Source organism: Trachemys scripta, chromosome 2 (assembly GCF_013100865.1).
Source record: "Trachemys scripta elegans isolate TJP31775 chromosome 2, CAS_Tse_1.0, whole genome shotgun sequence".
Taxonomy (NCBI): Eukaryota; Metazoa; Chordata; order Testudines; family Emydidae; genus Trachemys; species Trachemys scripta.
In genome coordinates this window covers 162,105,453-162,129,218 of record NC_048299.1, presented here as the reverse complement: position 1 = coordinate 162,129,218, position 23,766 = coordinate 162,105,453, and the positions used below count along the sequence as shown (strand labels likewise).

Genomic DNA, 23,766 nt, shown 5'->3' with positions numbered 1-23,766 from the left:
GAATCTACCTACTTTACTGATAGGGCCCTATCAGTGTAGTACCTGACCACCTCACAGTCTTTAATGGATTTATCCTCATAACACCCATGAGGTAGGGACGTGTGATTATTCCTTTTTACAGCTTGGGGACAGGGGTACAGAGAGACCAAGTTACTTGCCCAAAGTCACGCAAGTAGTTTGTGGCAGAATGGGGAACTGAACCCAGGTGTCTGGAGTCCCAAGCAATCACCAGGCCATCTTTTCTCTCTGCCAATAATAATTCTGTACATATAAATGCTGATTATTCTGATAATACACAGTATTGGTGTGTATAGAAAGAGGGTCAAATTTCCACAGGTGGTTGTACATAATCTTACAAATATCAAATAAAAATAAATAAAAACAATCTGGAAACCTAATCTGAAATAAATTCAACAAACTCAGTCATTCCTTTGCCATTATCAGTATTGGTGAATCTTTTCACTGGACCTTATGGACAGATGAAAATTAACATTTAAGAGAAGTCATATTTTTAAAAGATTTTTCATATTTTTAATTATAGGATAAACACAAGTTTTTTGCTGTAGTCCTTAAATGTAATCCAGTCTGCCTGTTCAAATATGTATCATCTCAGAACTGTGTCCATCTCTAATGATGGACAGCACATAGGATTAAGAAACATTTCCCTCTGGTTTTCATAAGGCCCCGATTCTGCAAAGCACTTCAGCACATGCTTAGCTTTAAGCACATGATTAGTCGCATTGACTTCACTGGGAGAATGGACATGCTCAAACGTAAGCATATGTATAAGTGCTTGCAGGCTCTAATGAATTTGCTTTATTGAATCACAGCTATAAAGCTGAACTGTGTTAGTCAGACATTTAAAAGCACACACAGGTGCTTCTGAAGGGGAGACTAACAGAATTCAAATTCCTGCCTTCAGGCTTAAAGAAATATTTATTTTTAGTTTTGTTGAGCAATCTGATGGCAACAGAAATTGTGTGTCATAGGTGCTAAAATTACTTTCTCGCTCAAATGAATATTCAGACAGACATATCAGAGAGAGAGGATAGAATTGCATGGGCCCCTTTACTTCAAAAGAAAAAAATCTGGAAGAACAAGCTAGGGGGTTTCCAGTATTTTTTTTAAATGTCATTTCTTTCAAAAACCTGAGACTCACTGTGGATTGTGTGTGATATTCTCAGATTTGTGAAGCTAACATTTGTTTAAAGTGTAGTTATAGATAGTGGGTAACTATTTAAAAATGGCACCTTCTTACTCAATATATCTGCTTCCAAAGGGTCTTCAAGTCATAGCTGACCATTTTACTGACCAAATCACATTTTTACTTCTTTTTAGAATGCAGACCTAATGGGGAAACGTGAGCAATGTTGTATCCTGTCTCACACAACATCAACTGATTTTTAAAACTCATGAGCTTGGTATTAATAGTGACATTAAAAGCATGAGAAACTGTTTGATTGTCTGCCCCTCGTTGTCCATGAAGCAGAACTCTGGTGATTCTACTGTTCTTTGGGCATGAGCATCTTCACCCAGAGGATCAGGATTTGCCCAGTGACGTCTGACCAATAGCCATTTAAACCAGCCATCTTGTTTTCCAGCTGGGACTGGCTCTGCAATAGTTTTTTCTGTTTAAAAAATACATGTATCCCCTCTTCGGAGACAAGAAGCCATCCCTTCACATTTAAAAGTTTTGTGTCTTCCACCCTTTTTGCCACATTGCTAATGTTGCTTAGCAGTTCCCGTCTTTCTTCAGCAACAGTTCTAAGCTGCACCACAGCAGCATTAATCTCTTGCTGTCTCACAACAAAACACAAAAGAACCAAAACCACCAGGCTGCTAGGAGGAATCTGAAACTGATAACAAATGGTTTATTTATTTTTTTAATCGGCATCCAAGTCATGTATGGCTGAACTATAGTAATATGCTAATTCAAATCATGAAGCCCTAATATGAAATCAATGGGCAACGCTGCCTTAATACAGCCTCAGGTTTCCTATTCCTCATGGAGACTGATCTGCTTGAGCAATTCTAACTAGTGATTCACTAGTCAGAAAAATTATTTTGTTGGAGGAGGCTTAAAAGCATTGGTAATTTGGTAGAGCTACTGGTCATCTGTGCCACTTTCCTGGTTCAAGGACCACTCAGCAACACCACCTGGGGAAATACTATCTTATTACTTACAGAAGACCTCAATTATATTTTTACATCATAGAGATTAAAAGGAGATGAATATTTATACTGAAAAGGCATAATCTGAGTTAGATGGACACACATGCTTCCACACAATCTTAATTGACTGCTGATAAAATCCAGTCACAAAGCACATAGATGACTCTGGGCAGTTCCAGCTTTTTACTTGAAGGGCTGTAATTCAGATTGTGAACGAAATGGTTTTTGTGATGTCAACTTTCCAGTGACCAGTAAACCACATCACATAACCACCATCAGATGGTAAAACAGAGTCAGGAAATGCAAAGGCGGAATGAAGACTGAATGCTATTTCACTCTTACAAATGAATCCTTGTAAACTTGCTAGATCTTGAAACCTTCCAGACCCAAAGTGGTAAGAAAGAACACAGGGTAAAGACAATCATTAATAAGGAGATTTTAAAAATATCTATACATTGTTGACAGGTAATGGAGAGATGCACTGAAAAAGTCTAATTCCCTAATGACCGTATTGCATACTGTAATTGTTCCTATGGGCTCTTTTTAACAAGCAGCAGACAGTAAATCCAGTTATGAGGGATCACCTGATCAATGACAGAACTTTATCAACAAGAAGAACCATAAACTAATCACAAACCCTCCAGAGTTATTTCTGTTAGGCAGACTGTGCAAAAGAGCAGAAGTGGTGGCATTGACCAAACATATCTTATAATGATGTGGGAGGGCAGATAAGAAGCTTGGTAGGTTAGATTAGATAAAACAAACAATAGATTGATCAGTGTTGACATGGCTACAGTTTCTGTGAATTAACTAATCTTCCTTAAGCTCCTCAGTGGAATTAAAAACTCCCCATTATATGAGTAACATTCATCCACCGTATGATTATCATCAGATAACAATCAGACAGGTGTCAATACACATGTATATATATTTAATGCTTATTTTGATTCACTGGGTTGTTTAGGGAGTCTAAATAATATTACTTTGCCTACAGTAGTGCCCAGAACCAGATCAGGCTCCATTATGGTGGGGCACCATATACAGACATAGTCCTGCCCTGAAAAACCTAATGTTTACATAGATAAGACAAACAAATGGTGGAAAGGAAAGAGAGTTGAAGTGACTTTTGAAATAACAGCACTGTAAGGGCAAAGCTGTGTATAGAACCCAGTTCTGCTGAGTCCTCCGTCTAGTGCCCTATTCACTAGAGAAGGGGATACTATGCCAAAAAATCTTCAAAACCAACAACAAACCTTTCAGTTTCAAACGGATGGATGTCGCATGTCCTGGAGAATGCCAGAGAATGCCCAAGAAGCAAAAATGCACTCTTCTGGCTGCTTTCAGCCATAATGGTGACTAATACTCGCCAACCACACTGACATAGTAGTGTTATTTAGTAGTGCGTTAGATGCTGCGGCTGTCACTGGGCGCTGCACTCTCTCATCCAGCACACAGCCGGCTGGCTTTCTGCTTGTGCTGAGCCACACAACTCAAGTTGCTGAGGCAAACTTGTGAAGTTGCATCTCATGCGGCCAGAGCTCCTCTCATCCAAAGAGAGACAGGCACCCAGGGCCAGTTCAGAGCAACCGCAAAACCTTTAGCCACTGGAAACCTCAAGGTCAAAGGGCCCACACACAGGAGCACCCTCTGCGCTCCCTGCCTCACAGAGGCTGCAACCTGGCCCCTGTAGGGCTGGAAGGGAGGGGGTACATGGGGAATTCTCTCCCATCTCTGCAGTGAAGTTGGTAGGTGGGGGGTGATCAGTCAGGTCCAATGGATAAAAGTTTGGCTACAGGGCTCAGGAGAGCCAGAACAGCTGGGTGGCTAGCATTTGAGGCCCCCTCACCTCTTCAGCCCAGCTGGAGCTGCCTGATGTTCAGGTAGGGGGCAAGCCTCACCCCCCTTCCAGCTAAGACTCCCCTGCCTCTCCTCTCTGAACCCTCTTCCCACTATACACACACACAACCAGAATCACCCATCCCTTTGTGTTCATTTTTATTTAAATAAAAAATTCAAACCCAAACCCAAAAATTACAGTCACTAGCAGGACAAATCACAGTTATAAAAAGAAACTGCCTGAACCCGCTTTCTCTCTCTCTTTCACCACCCCTTCTTTTTAATGTCACTTTATTTGTTTTATCCAATTGCTACTTCAAATGTTTTGTGTTTCTCTTTAATGTTTATAAAAGGGAAGCAAAGTAAACTTTGGCTCATATTCAACACCGATCCATATAAGGAACTTCTCACTTAAATTAGATGAGTTAAAAAGTCAGACCACTGAATGTAGGTCTCCAGCATGTAACGAAATATATCAAGATATCATCTGTGACATACTTAATTGTTTCTTGTAATTTGAGTAACACAGAAGACAAATAATGGCTGATTCATTGTGTTTCTTTATAATGTGCTGTCTAAAATTCTAGAGATGTTTAAAAAGGAAGTTATAATTACAGCTGGACAGGAACCTCTCGATAAAGTGTTTTTTAGTGGAAAATGCTGATTCCATGACCCCAAAAATTTACATGGAAAAGTATCAGTTTCAAGCAAACATTCATTGGGAAGTTTTCTCAGGTCCAGAGCAGCATTTCTGGTCCAAACTAGACAGAGAGACCCACCCTAGCCTGTCCTAGTTATAATCAAACTTTTAGGCTTCTTTAGGCATTTATTTTACCCCAGAGTCCAGAAATCCTTAGGCTAACAAGGCCTACAAATAAATACATACTAAAAGGAGACATTTGCAATTTTTTAAGAAGATGGTACATGAACTAATAAAGTTTGGGAACCATGCACTAGACCATGCTACCTGTAAGCATTTTTTCTTTTTAAAATTATTTACTTTTAATAGACTGCTTGCAATTATCTGTCAAAGTATTTTTTAAAAAAATCTACAGATTATAAAAGCAGGGGTTAAAAAAAAAATCACAATTTTACTAAAATGCTTTTACAGCAAAGCAACAGAGAAATGAAACTCCCAAAGCCAATATCTTGTAAAGCTTGCATGGAAAATCTATTTAAAATTTTAAAAAGTGTAAACAAAAGAACTGAAGCTCTATGTTTGCTTCTTTCCATATATAATTAATATACAATTTAGAGTGAATAACCTGATCCCTAAGACACTGCGTGATCCTTAAGGTCACCTTGAAGAAGCTCCACAGAGTCATCACCTACTGTGATAGGCTCCTGATCTGTTTTATGTATATTTACAGTATAGGTGTTGTTTTTTTGCTTACTTAATCAATCTAAAGTTATGGGCTTGATGCAGGCATTACTGAGTATAACTCCACGTCTGTGTTAAACTGGATGTCAGACTAAATGTTCATAGTGCTTTCTTCTGTTCTTAAAATCTATAAATCTATAAATACACACAGGAAATTTAACAGAAGTTATTTGGGTGTGTTGGTTATGTACAAAAAGCAAAGATATATTTTATATGTTTATGGAAAGCTAATAAAATGCACACACACACAAAAGAAAAGAAAAGCTAAAATTAGCAATGAAGAACTCTTTTGACAAGTATGTGCTATTGAGTGATGGTAAGTATAGTGTCATATTGCTCAATAGGCTACCAGAGTGCAGTGTAATACACTAGATAATAAGAGCTTAATGTATAATCCTGCAAGCTTACCCTCACACAGCTCCTATTTGGAATTCTATGGTGAATCATTTGGGCATGCTTCTTTGGGCAGCGGTAACACAGGTATTTTCAGGGATGCAGCCATTCCTGTGGTAGATGGCTTTATAAAATGGGTGCTCCTCACACATTCAGAGGATCCTCTCTTGAAATAAACTACACAGTCTGATCATCTGGGAAAGAATTACATGATCTATAACTTCTTCCCTGTCAGAGTAACAGGCAGCACAGAGCCCAATCCTGCTGCCTTTATAAGAGTAAAGTCAGAACAGCAGTACTGAGCTCATTGGTTACTTTGGCCCAGATCCTCAAAAGGTATTTAGGTGCCAAACGCCAATTGATTTAATGGGAGTTAGGAGCCCAAATACCTTTGAGAATCTGGGCCTTTATTCCTTAGTAGTCATCCTAAAGAACCAAGTCTGCCATTTGCTATGCACTAAGGGCATGATGCAAAGACCAATGAAGTCAATGAAAAGATTCCCATTGACTTCAGTGGGTTTTGGATCACACCCTTTGTGTGTCAGTTTTACCACATATTCCATTACCTTAAAAATGATTTATCAGCATAGGCAGATTTAAGTCCCGAGCTCCAAAACCATTATTCCAACAATACTAGAAGATACTGAAGAACATAAAACATGCAAGAAGAAACGGTTTGCCACACCTAAATACATTCTGTACCAATCTGCAGTCATGCATGTAATTCTTTGCTGTTCATGAACAGATCCTATTTATTTACTTTATTTATTCCACAAAGTGGTGAGGGCAAATGACATAATTTTCTTCCTGCTGATCAAGTATCTGAAACTGGTAGGGTGGGTTGAGCTATCTAGTCTGGCAAGAAAAAACTCTTTTACTGAGCTAAGGTCTTTCTCCATAGCTATACTTGAATCTTATGGATTGTCGACATGGGGCCATTCAGGAAAGTTAATTCAAATTAACTAAAGATGTGACTTTGAAGGGAATTAGTTAAACCACATTAAATCCCTGTGTGTGGATGCTGTTATTCAGAATTAAAGGTGGCCTGAATACGGTTTAGCTTAATTCACTTTGGAAGTGAACAAAGGAGCTGCAGCTGCCTGGCTCCACTTCGAGAGCTGGACCAGGTGTTCACTGCCTAGGCCAGCTTCACTGCTCCTCCCCACAGCCCCCATCTGTGTGAGATCTGAACTGGAGGGAGGTGGGGAGATTAACTCCCTGTTTTCTGGTAACTAGGCAAGGCTCCTGTCATAAATGAACTTTGCCTACTGCTGTTAAACAAATATTTAAAAAAAAAACTTGAAAGACAGGCTCATCCATTTGTCTAGAATGTGGTAGAGAATAGAATCAAGTATTAGTTATTGGGCAGTATCTAAATAGGGCTCCACCAGAGAGGGACGTGGGGAGTGAAAGTGAGTTGTCCTGGGAATTACAGCACGTGGAAAAGTTCTTGGGAGAAATGGCCTTCAATCCGGGGTAGAATTCGCACACTTCCCTTCTGGACCCCAAACTGCTCCAGTTTGAACTTATGGCAGCACTCCCATTGAATTCAGTGGGAGCAAGTTAAGGCCCTGTCCTATTATTACTACTTTCTATTTGGTTTTGGTTGCACCCACATGTCCTAAGCGCTGTGCAAACACAAAGGAAGGCAAAGTCCCCACCCTGAAGAGCTTACAGACAGAAAAGAAATATAGGAAAGGGGTGCAATATCAGCATATTATGGATCAGATCCTCGTGTGGCGTAAATCAGCATCACTCCTCTGATCTGGGCCAGAGGTTCCCATTATCAGTAAAGACATGTCACAAATAGAACCTAAATGTGGGGGAAGTGAACTAGGAGAAAACTGGAGGTTAGCATTCCCCTGCTTTGAAACTTCATGCAATCTCCTGCAGTGCAATAGAGACACCCCAGACCAGTTGGTTTTCAGCCTTTTTTCATTTGTGAATCCCTACAAAATCTCAAATAGAGGTGCAGACACTTTTGGAAATCTTAGACAGTCTGTGGACCTCCAGGGGTCCGCAGACCCACAGTTGAAAACCACTGGACTAGAAGCAACATTAAGGAAAAGTGTACTATGCTACATTATTGGGCTCTCTGCCACAGCAAACCCTGTTGCTGCTGTAACTCATTAAAATCTTTGTTCTACGATGTGAGTCCCTGAACTTTGTACTTTCTACCAACTGTAGGTAAGTCATAAAAGAGGAGAGTACTGCGCTTATTGTAAACAGATTAATTTATTGTATGAAGTAAAGCTTAAGTCCATAGTGCAATTTATCTAAACTGCTTTTTAGTTTTATACTAAAAACTGAACTGCACTCAAATATTTGCTTCTCTCACTATTTGTGCCCTTCCATTTTAAATAACTAACCATTCTCTGTGCACTAACTTTTCCAAGGAACCAATACCAGGCTGAGCATAATTAAAATTGATTGTGAACAGCAGTATCCAGAATATTATACAGTGCCACTTGACAAACCAAGGTTCCAGAAAAAAGACAAAGTATAATCTCCAAGAAATATAGTACTGCTGAAGAAAATGATGAACCACGTGTCTGACCACAGTTCAGTATAGACAGAAAAAGAACAATCATCCTAGACATGGCATGAGATGGCCCAATGTCTCATTGTTTCCTTATGCTCCCTCACCTGTCTGTCTCCATCTACTGTCTCGTGTCTTATAGTTGGATTCTAAGTGCTCTGGGGCAAGGACCATCTTTTGTTCTGTGTTGTACGGCACCTAGCCTGTACAAATGGGTTCTTGGTCTGTGACTAGGACTCCTAAGCACAGTTGTCAACTTTCACAATAATCCCATTTCAAAACAAGGCCAAAACAAGCCAATCCTTAAGAACCCCAACACTCTATGTGACTAGATCCCCCCGGCGTGTAGTCTGGGACTGTGGTGGGCCCACTGTGCACCCCTAACTCTATCGCCCCCTTGCCCCTGCTTCCCCCACTTGCCTTCCCTTTGCCCCTGCTTGCCAGGAGCCAATAAAAAAAAAAAAAAGAAGCAACAAGCTACAATCCAAAAATAGTCAACAAGCAACTCCCAAGCCAATTAAGCCAAAAAGAAGCCCAATTTCTGCATTTTTTTCACAGGTTTGGCATGTCTGCTCCTAAATATTACAGCATCAGAATTTAACACCAGAAGAGACCATCATATCATGTAGGCTGACTTCCTGCACAACACAGGCATTAAACCCCTCTCAGTTATCCTTGTATTGAGCCCAATAACCTGGATTAGATTTAAGTATTACAGTGCTAAAGCATCTTTTGATAATAGTAGCCTTTTCTGCAGAGAGAATATTTTCTTCATTTCAGTTTATTCAACTAGTTCAATTCAATGACTAGTTCATTCAAAGTTAAGAAACCAATAGGAGTTGAAAAAAAGAAAGTTTATTTTCTTCTTCCAATCTAATAATAAAAACTAGTGAAGAGTTGTGAGAGGATGAAATCTACTAATTCTAAAAATCTTGACAGACATGGGACCAGAAACGATCAGTTCAATTCATTAAGTACAGATAATACTTTCTTTGTTTAATAAATCAGTTTTAAATGCAAAAGATATTTTGATAAACTTTTTTTACTTATTTAAGGTAGTTTATTTAATTAAAAAAACAAATAAAATGCTGTTTTTGTGAATTTTTAATTGAATTTGAATTTCCATCCAAATAGAGCTTGATACAAATCACAAGTAAAAAATTAATCATCTAGTAAATAAGAAATGCATCATTCATAATTTTCTAACAGAATAAAAAGTGAAAAAATTAAGACTCTAAGGTGTAAGTTAAGCTATATAATTGCTTAAATAAATATGTACAGATATAGTGTATCTATTGGTTAGCAAAAAAATAAGCAGCACCAAATTTAGTGTAAAGTTTATATTTCATTGCAAATCAACATGTTTTAATGGTTACCAACAAACAATCTTTCTTTCGTGAAAATAACGAAAAAGTATAAATGCAAAACATAATTAAAATCAATGATCTAAATCAAAGTTTCCTGCTTGCTGATTGAAATTATTCTATTGGTGATTTAAATGACTTTGATTTCAATCAATCCATCCTGTTTCAGAGTGTGAATTCTTCATATCTCCAGCTATTTGTTTTTACAGAGCTATTCTTGGAATTTTCTCTCTTTTGAGCTAGTGAATGATTGGAGGCGGTAATACCAGTGCAACACTAGTAGATGTATCATCACTATGGCTCAGCTGGAATTACTGTGTTTGAATTGTGCTTCACATTCTGACAGATTGATATATGATGAAAAAAAATCTTGCCTCCCACCCCAGCTACAAGATCCAGTATATTTTCATGACATGTTGCAATTATTAGAATGCTCTGTATTTTACTAACTTGTAAAGTTTGGTGTAAGCATGTTTGGTTGCATGGGGGTGAGGTGTTAGAGGAAGCTTTATATTAATGGAGAGTTGATAGAGTATTTCAAAATATGGATGGAAAATCCAGTAATCATACATTATTCTATACTTACTGTGGCTGTCCAACAATTACACTTCATGTTAATGTAAAGGTTTTAGCCTCATATGCCACACAATTATCTCCTTTATGTGAGACACTGCGGAGAGTTAGTTTAGATTTGTCACACACCCCTCTCCCGGGCCCGGGAAACTGCAAAGCAAGTAAAGTCTCTCTGATTTTCCTGCCAGTGCCCTTTTCTGAAAGTACATTTTGACCAACCAGTTAATTTAATCAAAATAGCTTGTAGTGTATATCTGTGGGCTGGTCCACACTAGCCCCCCACTTCGAACTAAGATACGCAACTTTAGCTATGTGAATAACGTAGCTGAAGTTGAAGTATATTAGTTCGAACTTACTGCAGGTCCACACGCGGCAGGCAGGCTCCTCCGTCGATTCCGCGTACTCCTCTCGCGGAGCAGGAGTACCGGTGTCGACGGTGAGCACTTCCAGGATCGATCTGGGATCAATTTATCGTGTCTAGACAAGATGCGATAAATCGATCCCAGAAGATCGATTGCTTACCACCGGACCCAGAGGTAAGTATAGACGTACACTGTAATTCGAATGGCAAAGAATCCAAAGTTTTAGACTGAGGCCTCATGGCAGCTTTGCTTTATTTTATTACTGCTTTTTCCATTATAAATACCATGGCTTTTTTGGGGTGGAGTTGGGGGGTTGAGATGGGGAGAAGGTCTACATTTTGGGCAAAAACATTTTAAAACTTCTCTAAAGCCCTCAAAATTCTGATTGCCTGGACTGAACAAACACTCCACATGGCCAGACACAGTATTAGGTATGGTATGGGAGGAGAATTCAGTTCATTGACACTCAAAAAAGGAGGCCTGGCAGTTAAACTGTATAATACTGCCAAATACATATTCCCACAATCTTTATTCCCTTATCCGAATGAGGCATTTTACAAATATCAAGCAAATAATGGGAAAATATGAATTTTATATAAAATTCCACAAACAAGCTGCACTGATCATGTGTCAGGAAGGAAGGTACTGTATATTCTGACACAGTATAAGGCAAATGTCTTGGAAAAATTGTCTCATGGTTAAACCACAAGACTGTGAGAGAGGAGGTCTGGGTTTTGTTCCCAGTTCTGTTACAGATCTTTAGTGTGAATTTGGGCAAATTACAAATTCTCTGTGCCCATTTTCCCATCTGTGAAAAATAAAGATGCTGCTTACTTCTTAGGGGTTATAAGTCTCAATTTTTGTTTCCAAGGGTTTTGTGATCTTCAGATGGAAAGCATGATAAAAGTTTGAAATATTAACATCTCTCAACTGTTCCCAATTGAGAGGAGTGTCATTGATTATGGACAAAAATTTACTGGTATGTCAGACAAACCACTTCTATTATTGTCAATTATTTCTGTCAGAAAATGCCAAACAGTGTACAGAGGTTATAAAAATTAATGATTAAACAAAATTAGCACCACAGAATATTAACCTTTCCTACACTACAGCTTTTCCTGGGACTCGTATCATTTTGGATCTTTGTTATCCAACATTTTGGCCACGGAAGGTTGTGAACTATCTGACAAAGCAGCCACTAGCATGCTTAGAGTAAAGCACATGCTTAAGTGCAACAGAAAGCTTTACATGTTATAAAATCAGTGCCAAAGCATCCTCCTCTTATTTTTTGTGTGAACTGAAAATTTGGTGGGGGAAAGAAATCGGGGAGAACACACTGAGTGTTCATTTTGGGGATCTGGAGCAAGTTGGGACCTACAGCAAAGGACTCCAAATTAAATGCATTTCCTGGGTTCAATTAAGCAACAATAGATATCAGGCTATAGGAAACAATCTCCTCAAAACTAAATCACTTGAGGGGAAAACAAAATTTCTTTGTGAATGATGGGGAGAGGAACTATACTGAACATCAATGAGATTTGAAAATGATACCACATTGGCAGATGTTCTGAACATCCATCAGGACAGAAAAATAATACAATAGGAGCTAGAGAGATTAGAAACATGGTCAGAAAACAGTAAAATAGATTGAACTCACAAAAGTGCAGGCTAATGCACGCATGCACGGGTAGGAAGAAACTTAGCAGCAATTCTGAAAGATACCTAAGGTGTGAGAGTAGGCAGGAAATTATGCATGCGCGCGCGTGTGTATGTGTGTCTATATATATATATATATCAGCCAATGCAGTTTGGGCTCCATATTCAGAAGTATCAGAGCATGGAGCGGAAATGCCAGTGAGCACCTAGTATTCTCTATTAAATCACTAGATTGTAAGCTCTTTGGGGCAGGGATCATCTTTTCATTCGGTGTTTGTACAGTGCCTAGCATAGCAGAAGCACCAGTCACAGACCGGAACTCTGGGCAAGACTGCAATTCTAAGAAAATTATGCTTAAAATAAGTAGTAATAAAATATTGACAAATATAAGGAGTTCAGATCAGAGTTACAAAATTGATTCAGAAGCGGCAGGAATTGACTTATGGAGGAAACACTCTATGTATATAATTATAGCTTTGCCTAAGTGATGATGAAGTTGGGACATGACCATAGTCTACCAATATTTGAAAGGTCTAAACACCAAGGAAAGAGAGGAATAATTTAGAGTGCTGCACAGAGGTATGAAAATTTAAGCTATATGGGAAAAATTCTGATCACTCTGATATTTATAAGGCTCCTTGGCTGTGGTACACTCTCCTTAAGCAAAAAGATGGAAGTCCCACCACTGGGAACACCTAAGAGTATGTTAGACTGAACGCTAGTAGAGGTGTGGCAAGTGTTATGCTTTGTATGCCCGTGGTCACAGATTCAAATCCCACTTAGTCTATCACAGACACAGTGAATAGTCTCGGTTTTAAATAGAAAGTATATCCCCATGGTTGGGGTGCTAGCCTGGAACGGGGGTCAATCCCCTGCTGTATAACAAACTTGGTGCATCACCTTAGGCAGCTCACTTAATTTCTCTGTGCCTCCGGTCCCAGTCTGTGAAAGGGGCTGGGCCATACTTCACAGGGGTGTTGGGAAGATAGAACTATTAAAGCTTGTGAAGCCCTCAGATAGTATAGTAATAAGTTCCATGTAGGTATCTTAGATAGATTGTAAAGATACCATAGGGGAACAATCCTTCAGTGGTGGGAGATGGACTGGGTGGCAGAGCTTACAGATTTGTTCCATGTCTATCTACTATGATTCTATAGAATACAAAATTCCAGACAAGTGTTAGCAGCCTCTTTTGAGTAAACTCTGTTCAGTTGGGTGGAGTTTGCCTTGTTTTTTGCTACATACAAATTATAACCCTCCACAACCCCTCTGTAAATATTTTCTCACACACTGCACTGGGCAGGAGCAGGCGGGTTTCCTACAGATCTTCTGGATTCATTTTGGGGTTTTGTTTTTAAAGGCGGGGGGAGTTGGAGGCTTGCGAGACAGGGCAAGTCAAAAAAACAACTAGGCAGCCAAACTAAGAAAAAAGGCATGGGAAACTTCTGTTAACCCTTCTCCTTTCAGCAACAGCAGCTATGAGAAACCAAACCCTACATAAGGCTCTTTTCAGTGCACAGAGAATAAAGAACCTCTGCACAGGTCATATGCTCACTCCCCCTCACATTTTACATTGCCTTGGTAATAGAGCCTTACCTCAGCGATGTCAGCGATGAAAAGGCAGAGAACCAGCCAACAGCCTGCTGCTGAGATGGACATGTCCGTGTGTCTGTCTCTGCCTGCCTTTCCTGTTCCTTTTGCTGCCACTGACCAGAAATTAGATCCTCCAAACCAAATCCCCTAGCCCCAGCCACAACCGAGTGAGGCACATTTGACTTAGTTACTTCTCTTTCTTCCTTTCCTTCCTCTCAGTTACATGAGGGGAGAAAACAAACATACCAAAAAAAAAAAAGAGTCTGGCTGTAGTCCCTAAAGCATTTCCTCAGGACTTGACATGCAGGTTTTTTTTTTCTTGTTGTCCCTCCCTTTCCTCTCCCCGCCCCCCTGTTAGAAGAAGTTTAGTCATGAAGCCTGTAGTTCTTCCTCCTGCTGATAGTGTTGCTTTCACTGTCTCTCCCTCTCCAAGTCCATCCCACTGCCTACTGCCCGAGCCTTGTTTCCCTCTTGTCCTATCTTATAATTTCTCTCCTCCCACTGCTTCTTGCAAGCTCCTGCTTGCTTCCTCCCTTTCACTGCATCCTGCTTGATCCTGAAGTTTCCTGATGCTCCTTTCCATTCAATCTCTCAAGCAACCTGCTGTCCCCTTCCTTCCACTGCCTCTGGCAACCTTCTACTGCCCTGTTTTTCCCAGTGCCTCCTGCCACCCCCTTCCTCTTGCTCCATCCAGCAATTTCCTGATGACCCTTCCCTTCCACTATTTCCTGAAACTGCCCTTTTGCCCCCCCCCACACTGCCTCCTGCAACATGCCCTTGCTGGACCCAGCAAATTCCTGCCCTTTGCCGCTGGCTCTGTGAAAATTACACCAGATAGGCATCAAATCCACCACATTGCAACTCCCTTCTCCTGTTTATCAACAACAAAACTCCTAAAACTGGTGGGACACATCTTCAGCTGTGCTGTCTTTCTGTGTATATGCGCTGCACCTGGGCGGATGGAGGTGGGGAATGTGTTTCTAAGCTGATCTAATAAAGAAGTCGCTCTTTCTCTTGGGTATTTAGATTTGGCCCATGACCAGAAGGAACATAGCTTTATAGGTTATTCCACACCTACAAAAGATCAGACACAAAGGGAAACTGTGCTCTACTTGTGGCACTATTCTTTGTTTCCTCTGCAGATGAATTACCCTTTCAAACAGCCCTGGGTGTGAGGAGAAAATGGGCCATTAGGTTTTTCTCACAGCATTCTAATCCGGAGAAAGGCTTCATGCATGGCACAGCTTTCCTCTGAAATCACACCACCTCAGCACCCAAAGGCACATAGCAATAACAGTGCAAGTGGCGACATAAATATGCTGGTATTCCTCTTTAAACAATAGTGATTTCTTATGATTTAGCGACACTCCCTTCCCTGCTAATCCCAGGAATTTACTTTTACATTTCAGTGATCGTGAAAAGGGCTGGCTCGACATGCCTGCTAGAGGCCAAAGTCTGCTCTTTCTGCATTATATACACAAGAGAGACAAGGTGGGTAAGGCAATACGTTTTATTGGACCAACTTCTGTTGGTGACAGAGACGAACTTTTGAGCTACACAGAGCTTTTTACCTCACCCACCTTCACTCTCCCATACATATATCAGTATAGCAAGGGAAGCAGCAGCATATGATTCTCACCCTTGTGCCTCCATCCTGTGCCAGATGAAGCTACCTCTGGGGTCAGAGAGCAGCTCACTTTCCTAGCCCGTTCACTACTTGAGCTGTAATGAAATTGCTAACTAAGGTGCTAGACCTGCTCACTAGGTACATTGGAATTGTTATTCCAGGTCAGACCATTGCTCCATCTCATCCTGTGTCACCAGTAACCGCCAGTTCCACATGCCTCAGAGGAAGATGCAAAAAACCCTGTAGCGCATGATCACACCCACTTATGGAGATAGTTTCTTTCTAAACTTATCATTTAGTGCTCGGCCTATGCTTTAAATATCCCTCATATTTGTTTAAATGCTAGCTAATGTAACTGTGGGTGGTCTCATTATCTATATGTTTAATCCTTTTTTGAGCCTACTGAACTCTTGATACACCATCTCTCTGTGTGCGTGTACATATTATACACCCCTCCCCCCCTCATTTTCAGTGACATGATATCTGATTCTAAAAAAGAATAGAATTTGGGTGAACACCGCACCCTTTCACACAGTCTAGTTCAAGAGTCACCCAGGTTTCGCATCCATAGAGGAGCGTACGGATGACAACTGTCTTATACACCTGAATCTTGGCATCCTTCCATAGGTCATGGTACATAAAAATGCATCGGAGCAGTTTCCCAAAGGAAGCACTTGCGCACTGGATCTTGAGTTACCTACCGACAGCCCCTCAAGAGTCTGGAGAGGTACCACTAATGATGCCTCCAGAAGATCTTTCGCATCAAGTGGGAAGATCGCCACACTTATCCCAGCATCCTTACTGAAGCCAATGTCAACAGCATTGAAGCAATGATTCTTATGCACCAACTCCACTGGGCTGGACATTGTATGCGGATGCCACATTCTCGCCTCCCAAAACAAGTCCTCTACTCTCAGCTCACCCCTGGTCAGAGACCCTGTGATGGTCAGAGGAAACGCTACAAAGACACACTAAAAGCGTATTTCAAGACAACTGATGTGGACATCGCAAGCTGGTAGGAGCAAGCCACCAACTGACTTCAATGGCAGCACATTCTCCATCAGGCTGTGGCCCACTTTGAGGACCAGCGCCTTGCCCTTAAAAAGAGAGAAAAGAAGGAAGGAAGAAGAGAAAGAAAAAGAAAACTTTCTTTCAGCAGGCAGCTGACCTGCCAGGAAACGTTCTGGGGGCGAATCTGTGGTTCGAGGATCGGACTCCTGAGTAATCTCAGGACCCATATGTAAATCTGTGGTAGAGATCATCCTGAAACTGAGAGATCGCCGATGATGAGTTCAAGAGTGTGTTGAGACAGGGACACATTCTCCATCTGTGTTTGTACTTTGCCAAGCACACACACAGGAGCTTTACCAAGTAATGCATTTGTAACCCTTCTGCCAGGTGGAGTCAGCAACCAGAGCCGAGTTCAATATCTAGGGGTTCCTTTCCATCGATACAACACAGAACCGGCTCAAGTCCCCACCTAGTAACCTGGAAAATTTACCCACCACCCCTGGGCGCCTCTAAGAGGCAATACTTCCCCACTCACAAGCACAGAGTCTGAGCATAGAAAATAAACTTTTAATAAAAGGAGGGCAGCAACTTGGCATTAATTTAGGAAACACCACAAACAGGGTTCATAAACATAAATCATGAGTAAAAGACCCACCTCCAAGTAGGTTGGACAGTGCCCTTTTCCCCTCAGGTTCTTAAGTCCAGCAACCCAAAAGTCCCTTTCACGTGCCCAACCCTTCTCTGCACCCCACGCACAGTTGCTTTCCTTGGTCAGTGCAGACCCAGAGTTCAGAGGTGCATCTGCAGAGTTCACCTCCCCCCTGGGTGGGGTAAAGCAGCACCTTACTTGCTCTGCTGCTTGGGCACTCGCTCACCGCCCCTCTTTGCCAGCCACCCTGCTGGTTGTTCACCGGCTGCTCCTGCTGTCTGTCTGCTCCCACCTGCTCACTGCGCCCCTCCACCAGCCGCCTTGCTGGCCACTCATTGCGCCTCTCTGCTGCTGTCCTGCTTGCTGCTCGTTGTGCCTCTCCAGCCACTCATTCACCAGCTGACTGTCAGTCATCTTCTGCTGCCACCTGCCTCTCTGCTGTGACCTCTGCACATCAGTCTCTTAGTAATTTTCAGCTCTTTGCAGGTCAGGCAGAAACACTGCCCCATCTCAAGTGATTTCAGCTCTCAGTCATTTTTAGCTCTTAGCGGCCAGGGCAGAAACACAGACCCACCACAACTGATTTCAGTTCTGATTGAGCATTTAATATAACAAAGAGGCTCCTAATGAAGCCTATTTAGCTCTTTGTGTGAACAGTGGGGGGAAAACAGGTTAAATCAGTCCAGGGAAGCTTCTTGGGCATGCCTGTCCCCACCCCTCTTATTTTCACAGGGCTCTGACATTCAAGCCACTGGCTTAACGAGGTTCTTTCAACTGATGGTGGCCTCCTCATTTGGGACAGGTTAAGCACAGTCCTGCTTTCCTGTATTCTTACATTACATTGTTACAAATACAATACATTCCTACAATAATTACAAAATAATTGGTAACCATATTTCACTACCCCTGCATTCAGTACTAAGGTGATTTGTACCCAACACTAGCCAAAGTTGATCACTTTGACACCACTATATCTTCTAAATATGTAAGTAGAGCAGGAGAAAACTGTATTTACATAAACACACCCAAAGTCTCTCCCTCTCCCAGCTAGCTGTCAGGGAAGCATTCATGCAGACCCTGTATACATTAGAAGTTGGTAAAAGAGGTGGCTGATAACTAAGAATGGTGTATTTGTATGGAAAGTATTCTGGAATGGTACTAACAGAACAGAATCACAGCAATGGGTGAAAATTCTTCTTAAGAAGTTGTGCACACCCCTCATGCTGGAAATCCTCAGTCTTCTGCACTGTATGAGTATTTTTAAATGATCATATTTAAGATACACGGAACTGTTGCCCTTAAACAGTGGTGCTGGAATGCTTTTTATAGTGGGGGTGCTGAAAGCCAGCAAAACTATCCCCAAACTTTTTACCTTGTGCCTCCCCCACTCTCCGAGCTGAGGCCGGGGGCAGGGCTATGTCTCCAGGAGGGGAGGACACAGACAGGGATAAGGATCGAGGCTGAGGCCATGGCTGGGGGCAGGTGCGGGGCCAGTAGCGGAGCACCACGTGCAAGACCAGAAGCCAGGGCTCCGTGTGTGCGTCCAGTCGCGGGGCTAGCAGCCAGGATCCCTGGGTGTGGGGCTGGCAGCTGGGATGTGGGACCCCATGTGTGCAACCGGGCGCGGGGCCAGCAGCCCGGACCCAGGGCGCAGGGCCAGCAGCCAGGATGTGAAACATCCCCTGCAGCCTGGAGCAGGGCTGCCTGCCGGGACCCCGCATAAAACCTGGGGGGTGCTGCAGCACCCTTCCCACCCCTACTTCCCACGCCTATGCTCTTAAATAGAACAATTGGTTAAGTTCCTTCCTCTTTTTACTCGCATGCATAATACTGAAACTGTAAACACTGTTTATTACCAGCTGCTGATCCAGGCCACAGATTTACAGGAGAAAGCCAGAAGGACTTTAGGATGCTCAGCATTGCAAAACAGTTTCTATTATAATTCTCTATACAGAATCTTGTTTCCTCCTGAAACATTCGCCTTTGCGGATGAAATTTCCACTCCACGCCTGCAACTTTTGGCTCCATGTGAAGGTCAATTATTTCTTGAAAGCTTGAGTAAAGGCATTTGTTTCTGATTTACATGCTATGAAACTGATCCAAACCCCAGTGAATCACTTAGTGTCTTCTTACTGACTGTACAGTGCAGTAGAGCCTTAGAAATCCAATTCTGAATGTCTGAAAAATAAGAACTGGCAAATGTATAGTAGGAAGTTTTGTCAAAGCTTAAATTATAATGTTAGCCATAAATGTTCTAGGTAGGGCTGGTCAAAAGTTTTGCACCAAAACTGTTTGATAGAAAATAGGGTTCACAACTATACAATTTTTTAAAAATGTCCAATTTCTGTGGAAAATTTTGTCAAAAAAACCAAGTACCCCCAAACCAAAACTTCAATTCAGAAATGCTGCCATGATGTCACATGCCTCTATTCTCGACTATAGTCTGGATGCCTCAGCCAGCCTACATCTCCAGTGGTCCACAGTTGCTATAGGGCTCCCTTCATGCACTATAGTAAAAGATGAGGCTGTGGTGTATCATGGGAAATGTAGTCTGGCCCAGGAGTTAAGCACATAGAGGGAATTGGACATGAGGCATCTGAACTACACCCTCCCTAGAGGCACTGTGGTAGCATTTCTGAATAGAAGATTTCTGTTGAGTTTTCACACCAAAATTAACTTTCATTTTTGTTGAAAATTTACACAGAAAAAGCCCAGCTCTAGGCATGCCTTCACAACTGACTGCACAGTGAATTGGCTTCTGCTCTTGCCCCCCAAAAGACCCATGTCTTAGAACTATTAAGTACTGTGTTAAGATTGCATGGTTAAAGTTAGAAAAATCATGAAATGCTAAAGGTAAAGTTGAATGCACAACTTTAACTCTGCCTCATTGGGAGCAGGGCCGGCTTTAGGAAGTGCGGGGCCCAATTCGAACATTTTCGGCGGGGCCCCGGCAGGGATGACTAACAAAAAAAAAAAAAAATGTAAAAACAAGCTTTTCATTTCTTCCATGTATTATTTACTTTCCATAACTATATTAATAATAAAATTATATCTTATGTACATTGCGTCATATATGCTGTTGATCAGTTATTAATGAGCTCCGTTTCACATGTGTGGGTCCCCGCCACTCCCTGGGGGTGTGCTTGGGTGACCAGATGTCCCAATTTTTATAGGGACAGTCCCAATTTTGGGGTCTTTTTCTTATATAGGATCTTATTACCCCCCCAACCCCATCCCGATTTTTCACACTTGCTGTCTGGTCACCCTAGTGGTGTGCACATGTGTGGGTCCCAGCTGCTCCCTGCCCCGCTCATTGAAGCAGGTGTGCAGGGTTACTGCTCTGGGAACTGCTGGAGGCAGGGCAGGGGCTGACTGGAGGTAGGGTCTGGCTGCAGGCAAGGCAAGGGGTGCGGGGCTGACTGAAGACAGGGGTGTGTGGGGTGGGCTGGCTAGCTTCAGGCAGGGCCGCAGGGAGGTGTGGCAGGGGTTGGCAGGGTTGGAGACAGAGGAGTGCGGGACTCGTTGGCTTCAGGCTGGGGAGTGTAGCAGGGGTTGGCTGCAGGCAGGGCAGGGGGTGCGGGCCTGGTGCGGGCAGGGCAGGGCAGGGCAGGGAGTGCGGGGGAGTGCAGCAGGGGTTGGCTGGAGACAGGGCAGGGGGTGCAGCAGGGGCTGGCTGTGGGCAGGACAGGGGGTGCAGCAGGGACTGGCTGTGGGCAGGGGGTACAGGGCTGGCTGGAGACGGGCGGGCTGCGGGCAGGGCAGGGGGTGCAGCAGAGGCCGCTGGAGCCCCAGCCCTTTAAATAACCCTCAAGCCCCTTGCTTCATCCCAGGGCTCTAGGTGTTATTTAAAGGGCCCGGGGCTCCCCTGCTTCTACCGCCCCGGCCCTTTAAATAGCTGAGGGAGCCCTGGGGAAGCGGCAGGGCTCCGGCGGCTATTTAAAGGACTGGGGCAGCAGAGGCAGCTGGAGCCCTGGGCCCTTTAAATAGCCCCTGGAGCCCCCTGCTACCCCAGGGCTCTGGGGGCTATTTTAAAGGGCCCAGGGCTCCCCTGCTGCCCCCTGCAGCCCTACCCCAGGGCTCCAGCAGTGGGGCTCTGGTGGCAATTTAAAGCTCCCAGCAGGGGCTGGAGCCCCAGGCCCTTTAAATTGCCCCCTGGGGAAGCCGTACCGGGGCTTGGGCACGGAGCCCTCTTAGGCGCGGGGCCCGATTCAGGGGAATTGGTTGAATTGGCCTAAAGCCGGCCCTGATTGGGAGTATACATTATGCTGCAGTCTAATGTAGCAATAATATTCTATTTTTTAAATATAAAATTCTCTCTCTAATGAACTATAAATGTGGGTAAATAGGTCTGGTTTGAAGGATGCCATTATGCTGAAGCTCTGAATCTGAAAAAAAGACTAACCACAACAAATGACAGCTTTCTTACTTGAAAGTGGGAAGAAACAGATGTCAGGTAAGTTATAGTTTTGTAAATCTTTAATTGCTTCTTCCTTTCCAGCTTTTTTGACAGATGGAATGTTATTTTTAAGTATTCACATTTTTTCAAATTTTATTAATAGAGTGACCCCCCCCCCCCTTTTTTTGAGAATACCAATACCAGCTTTTAATATTAACTTTATGGGATAAACAAACTAGAGGCACATGCAGTGAATGCACATACCAATAAAGGACATCACAAGTGAAGTCTAGAGGCTAGAAATCACCAGGAAATATGAAAAGAAATGTCCAGGCAGTGGCTCACAAGCATTGCACAGATGTAGTGTCTCCTAGTGGCCAACAGAGCCCTCACGAACAATGGCAGCCATGGCCAAGCTATTAACTCCAAGGAAATTTTTTATAGGGAAGAGATCAAAGGAACACCAACAAAATTAAATGATTAAATCCATATGTAGGAACTTGGCTTGATTGCATCATCTAAGCAGAAAACATGGAGTATGGCTAAAGATGCGTTTTTTTTTGTTTTTTGTTTTTTTTAAATGATGGGAATTGGGTTAGCACTTTGTTCACTAAGGATGTGGCAGAAGCATGAGAGCTCATTTGGTCCTTGTTACCAAAACCTTTCACTTTGTGAGATCTGTCAAACCATGAAGTCTAATTTATGAAACATTTTAACAGCTGATCACTCCAACCATCTTGGAGGAGAGAGAGAGAGAGAAATAAAAAGTATACACTGACACCAATAGTTTAAAACTAAGAGCACAACAGTAAACAGTATTAAAAGCTTTTAAAGGAGCTAAAAATGAAATTTCTGTATTAAAGAAAAAATGCCTGCTATTTTCAAGGGATTTTGGTAAAGAATGATTAATCCGTGTGCAAAACGAGCCAGTTTTCTTTCTCTCATCAAAAAATTGTTAGCATACACGTGAAGATAAAGATGGTCTTGTAATTAAGGCACTGCAATGGGATTCTAGAGCTCTGGATTCAATTCCCAGCTCTGTCACAAACATCCTGTCATTTTGGGCATATCACTTAATCCCTCTGTTGTCCATCTGTAAAATGGGCATTATACTTCCATCATGTCTCTTTAGATACCATTCCTGCATGTGTAATCTTTGCAGGATTGGGGGGTTTTGAGAGGCAGGGAATCTCTGCCCTGGTCAATTCTGGCCAGTATATGGGTTTAACACCCAGTTCACTTCTCCCTCAATGTGAAGAGGACCAAGCACAGTTGTGGTAACCAAGCTGAGATTTTTCCCCAGACCCCTTAGTCAAACACACACTGGTTGGGATTAAAACATAAAATACATTTATTAACGACAAAACGATAGATTAAGTGATTATAACTGATAGCAAACAGATCAAAGATGACGACCAAGTAAATAAACAAAACTGCAAACTGAGCTTAACATACTAGATAGGTAGGATATGAATTAGCAAATTCTCACCCTGAGTGATAAACAGGCTGACAGATTCTTAAGGCACAAGCTGCCTTGGCTTTGCAGCTTGGGTTTCCTGGGTTTTCATACACAGGCTGGAAATCCCTTAGCCTGGGACCATCACTTCCCCCTGTTAAGTCCTTGTACCTCAGGCGTTTCCAGGTGTGCTGTTGTAGGGAGAGTGAGGTCCCCTTATGTTGTCATTTCACCCTTTTTATATTTTCTTCCCACTTGCTGGAAAGTTCTTTTGCTGTGACCTGGGTCAAACATTCCCATTATACAGAGATATCTCTGAGAGGTTTCTGTTTTACACAGTTCCTGGGATTACTCAGGGGGCATTTCCTCAATAAGCCATTAACATTGTTTGGCCTTTTTACTGTTGAACCTGAAAGGCTGCTTGTGGGTGTTCCCAACCTCACAACATGGTCCAGTAACACATACATAGCCAAACTTCATATACAGTGACAGCACATTCAATACAACATGATATTAATGTCTAGCAGATCAAGACTTTTAGAATGATACCTCACAAGGTATACTTTGTACAAAACATATCCTAATTACATGACAGTGGTGAATATTGAGGTGCCAGGGTGTCACAAGAACAACTTGAAACGTTTTTTTCTTGCTGTGAAGTAAATATTGCTCAGTTCAATTTACTTTAGGATTTTAGTTTGGAGTGTTAGTGTATCCATGTTATTCCCAGGCTATTACATTCTCAAAGATCTGTGTAG

At 42.2% G+C, this 23,766-nt stretch overlaps 1 protein-coding gene across 2 annotated transcripts in view; it reads right to left on the bottom strand.

Moving 5' to 3' along the window:
• Positions 1–14,189, bottom strand: part of TNFRSF11A (TNF receptor superfamily member 11a) — a 38,039-nt gene extending 23,850 nt beyond the window's left edge. For both annotated transcript variants that reach the window (XM_034762090.1, XM_034762089.1), the window contains exon 1: positions 13,873–14,189. In XM_034762090.1, coding sequence (XP_034617981.1) covers positions 13,873–13,935 — 63 coding nt within the window. In that variant the 5' untranslated portion in view covers positions 13,936–14,189. The remainder of the gene's footprint in view (positions 1–13,872) is intronic.
• Between the last annotated feature and the right edge of the window lie 9,577 nt (positions 14,190–23,766).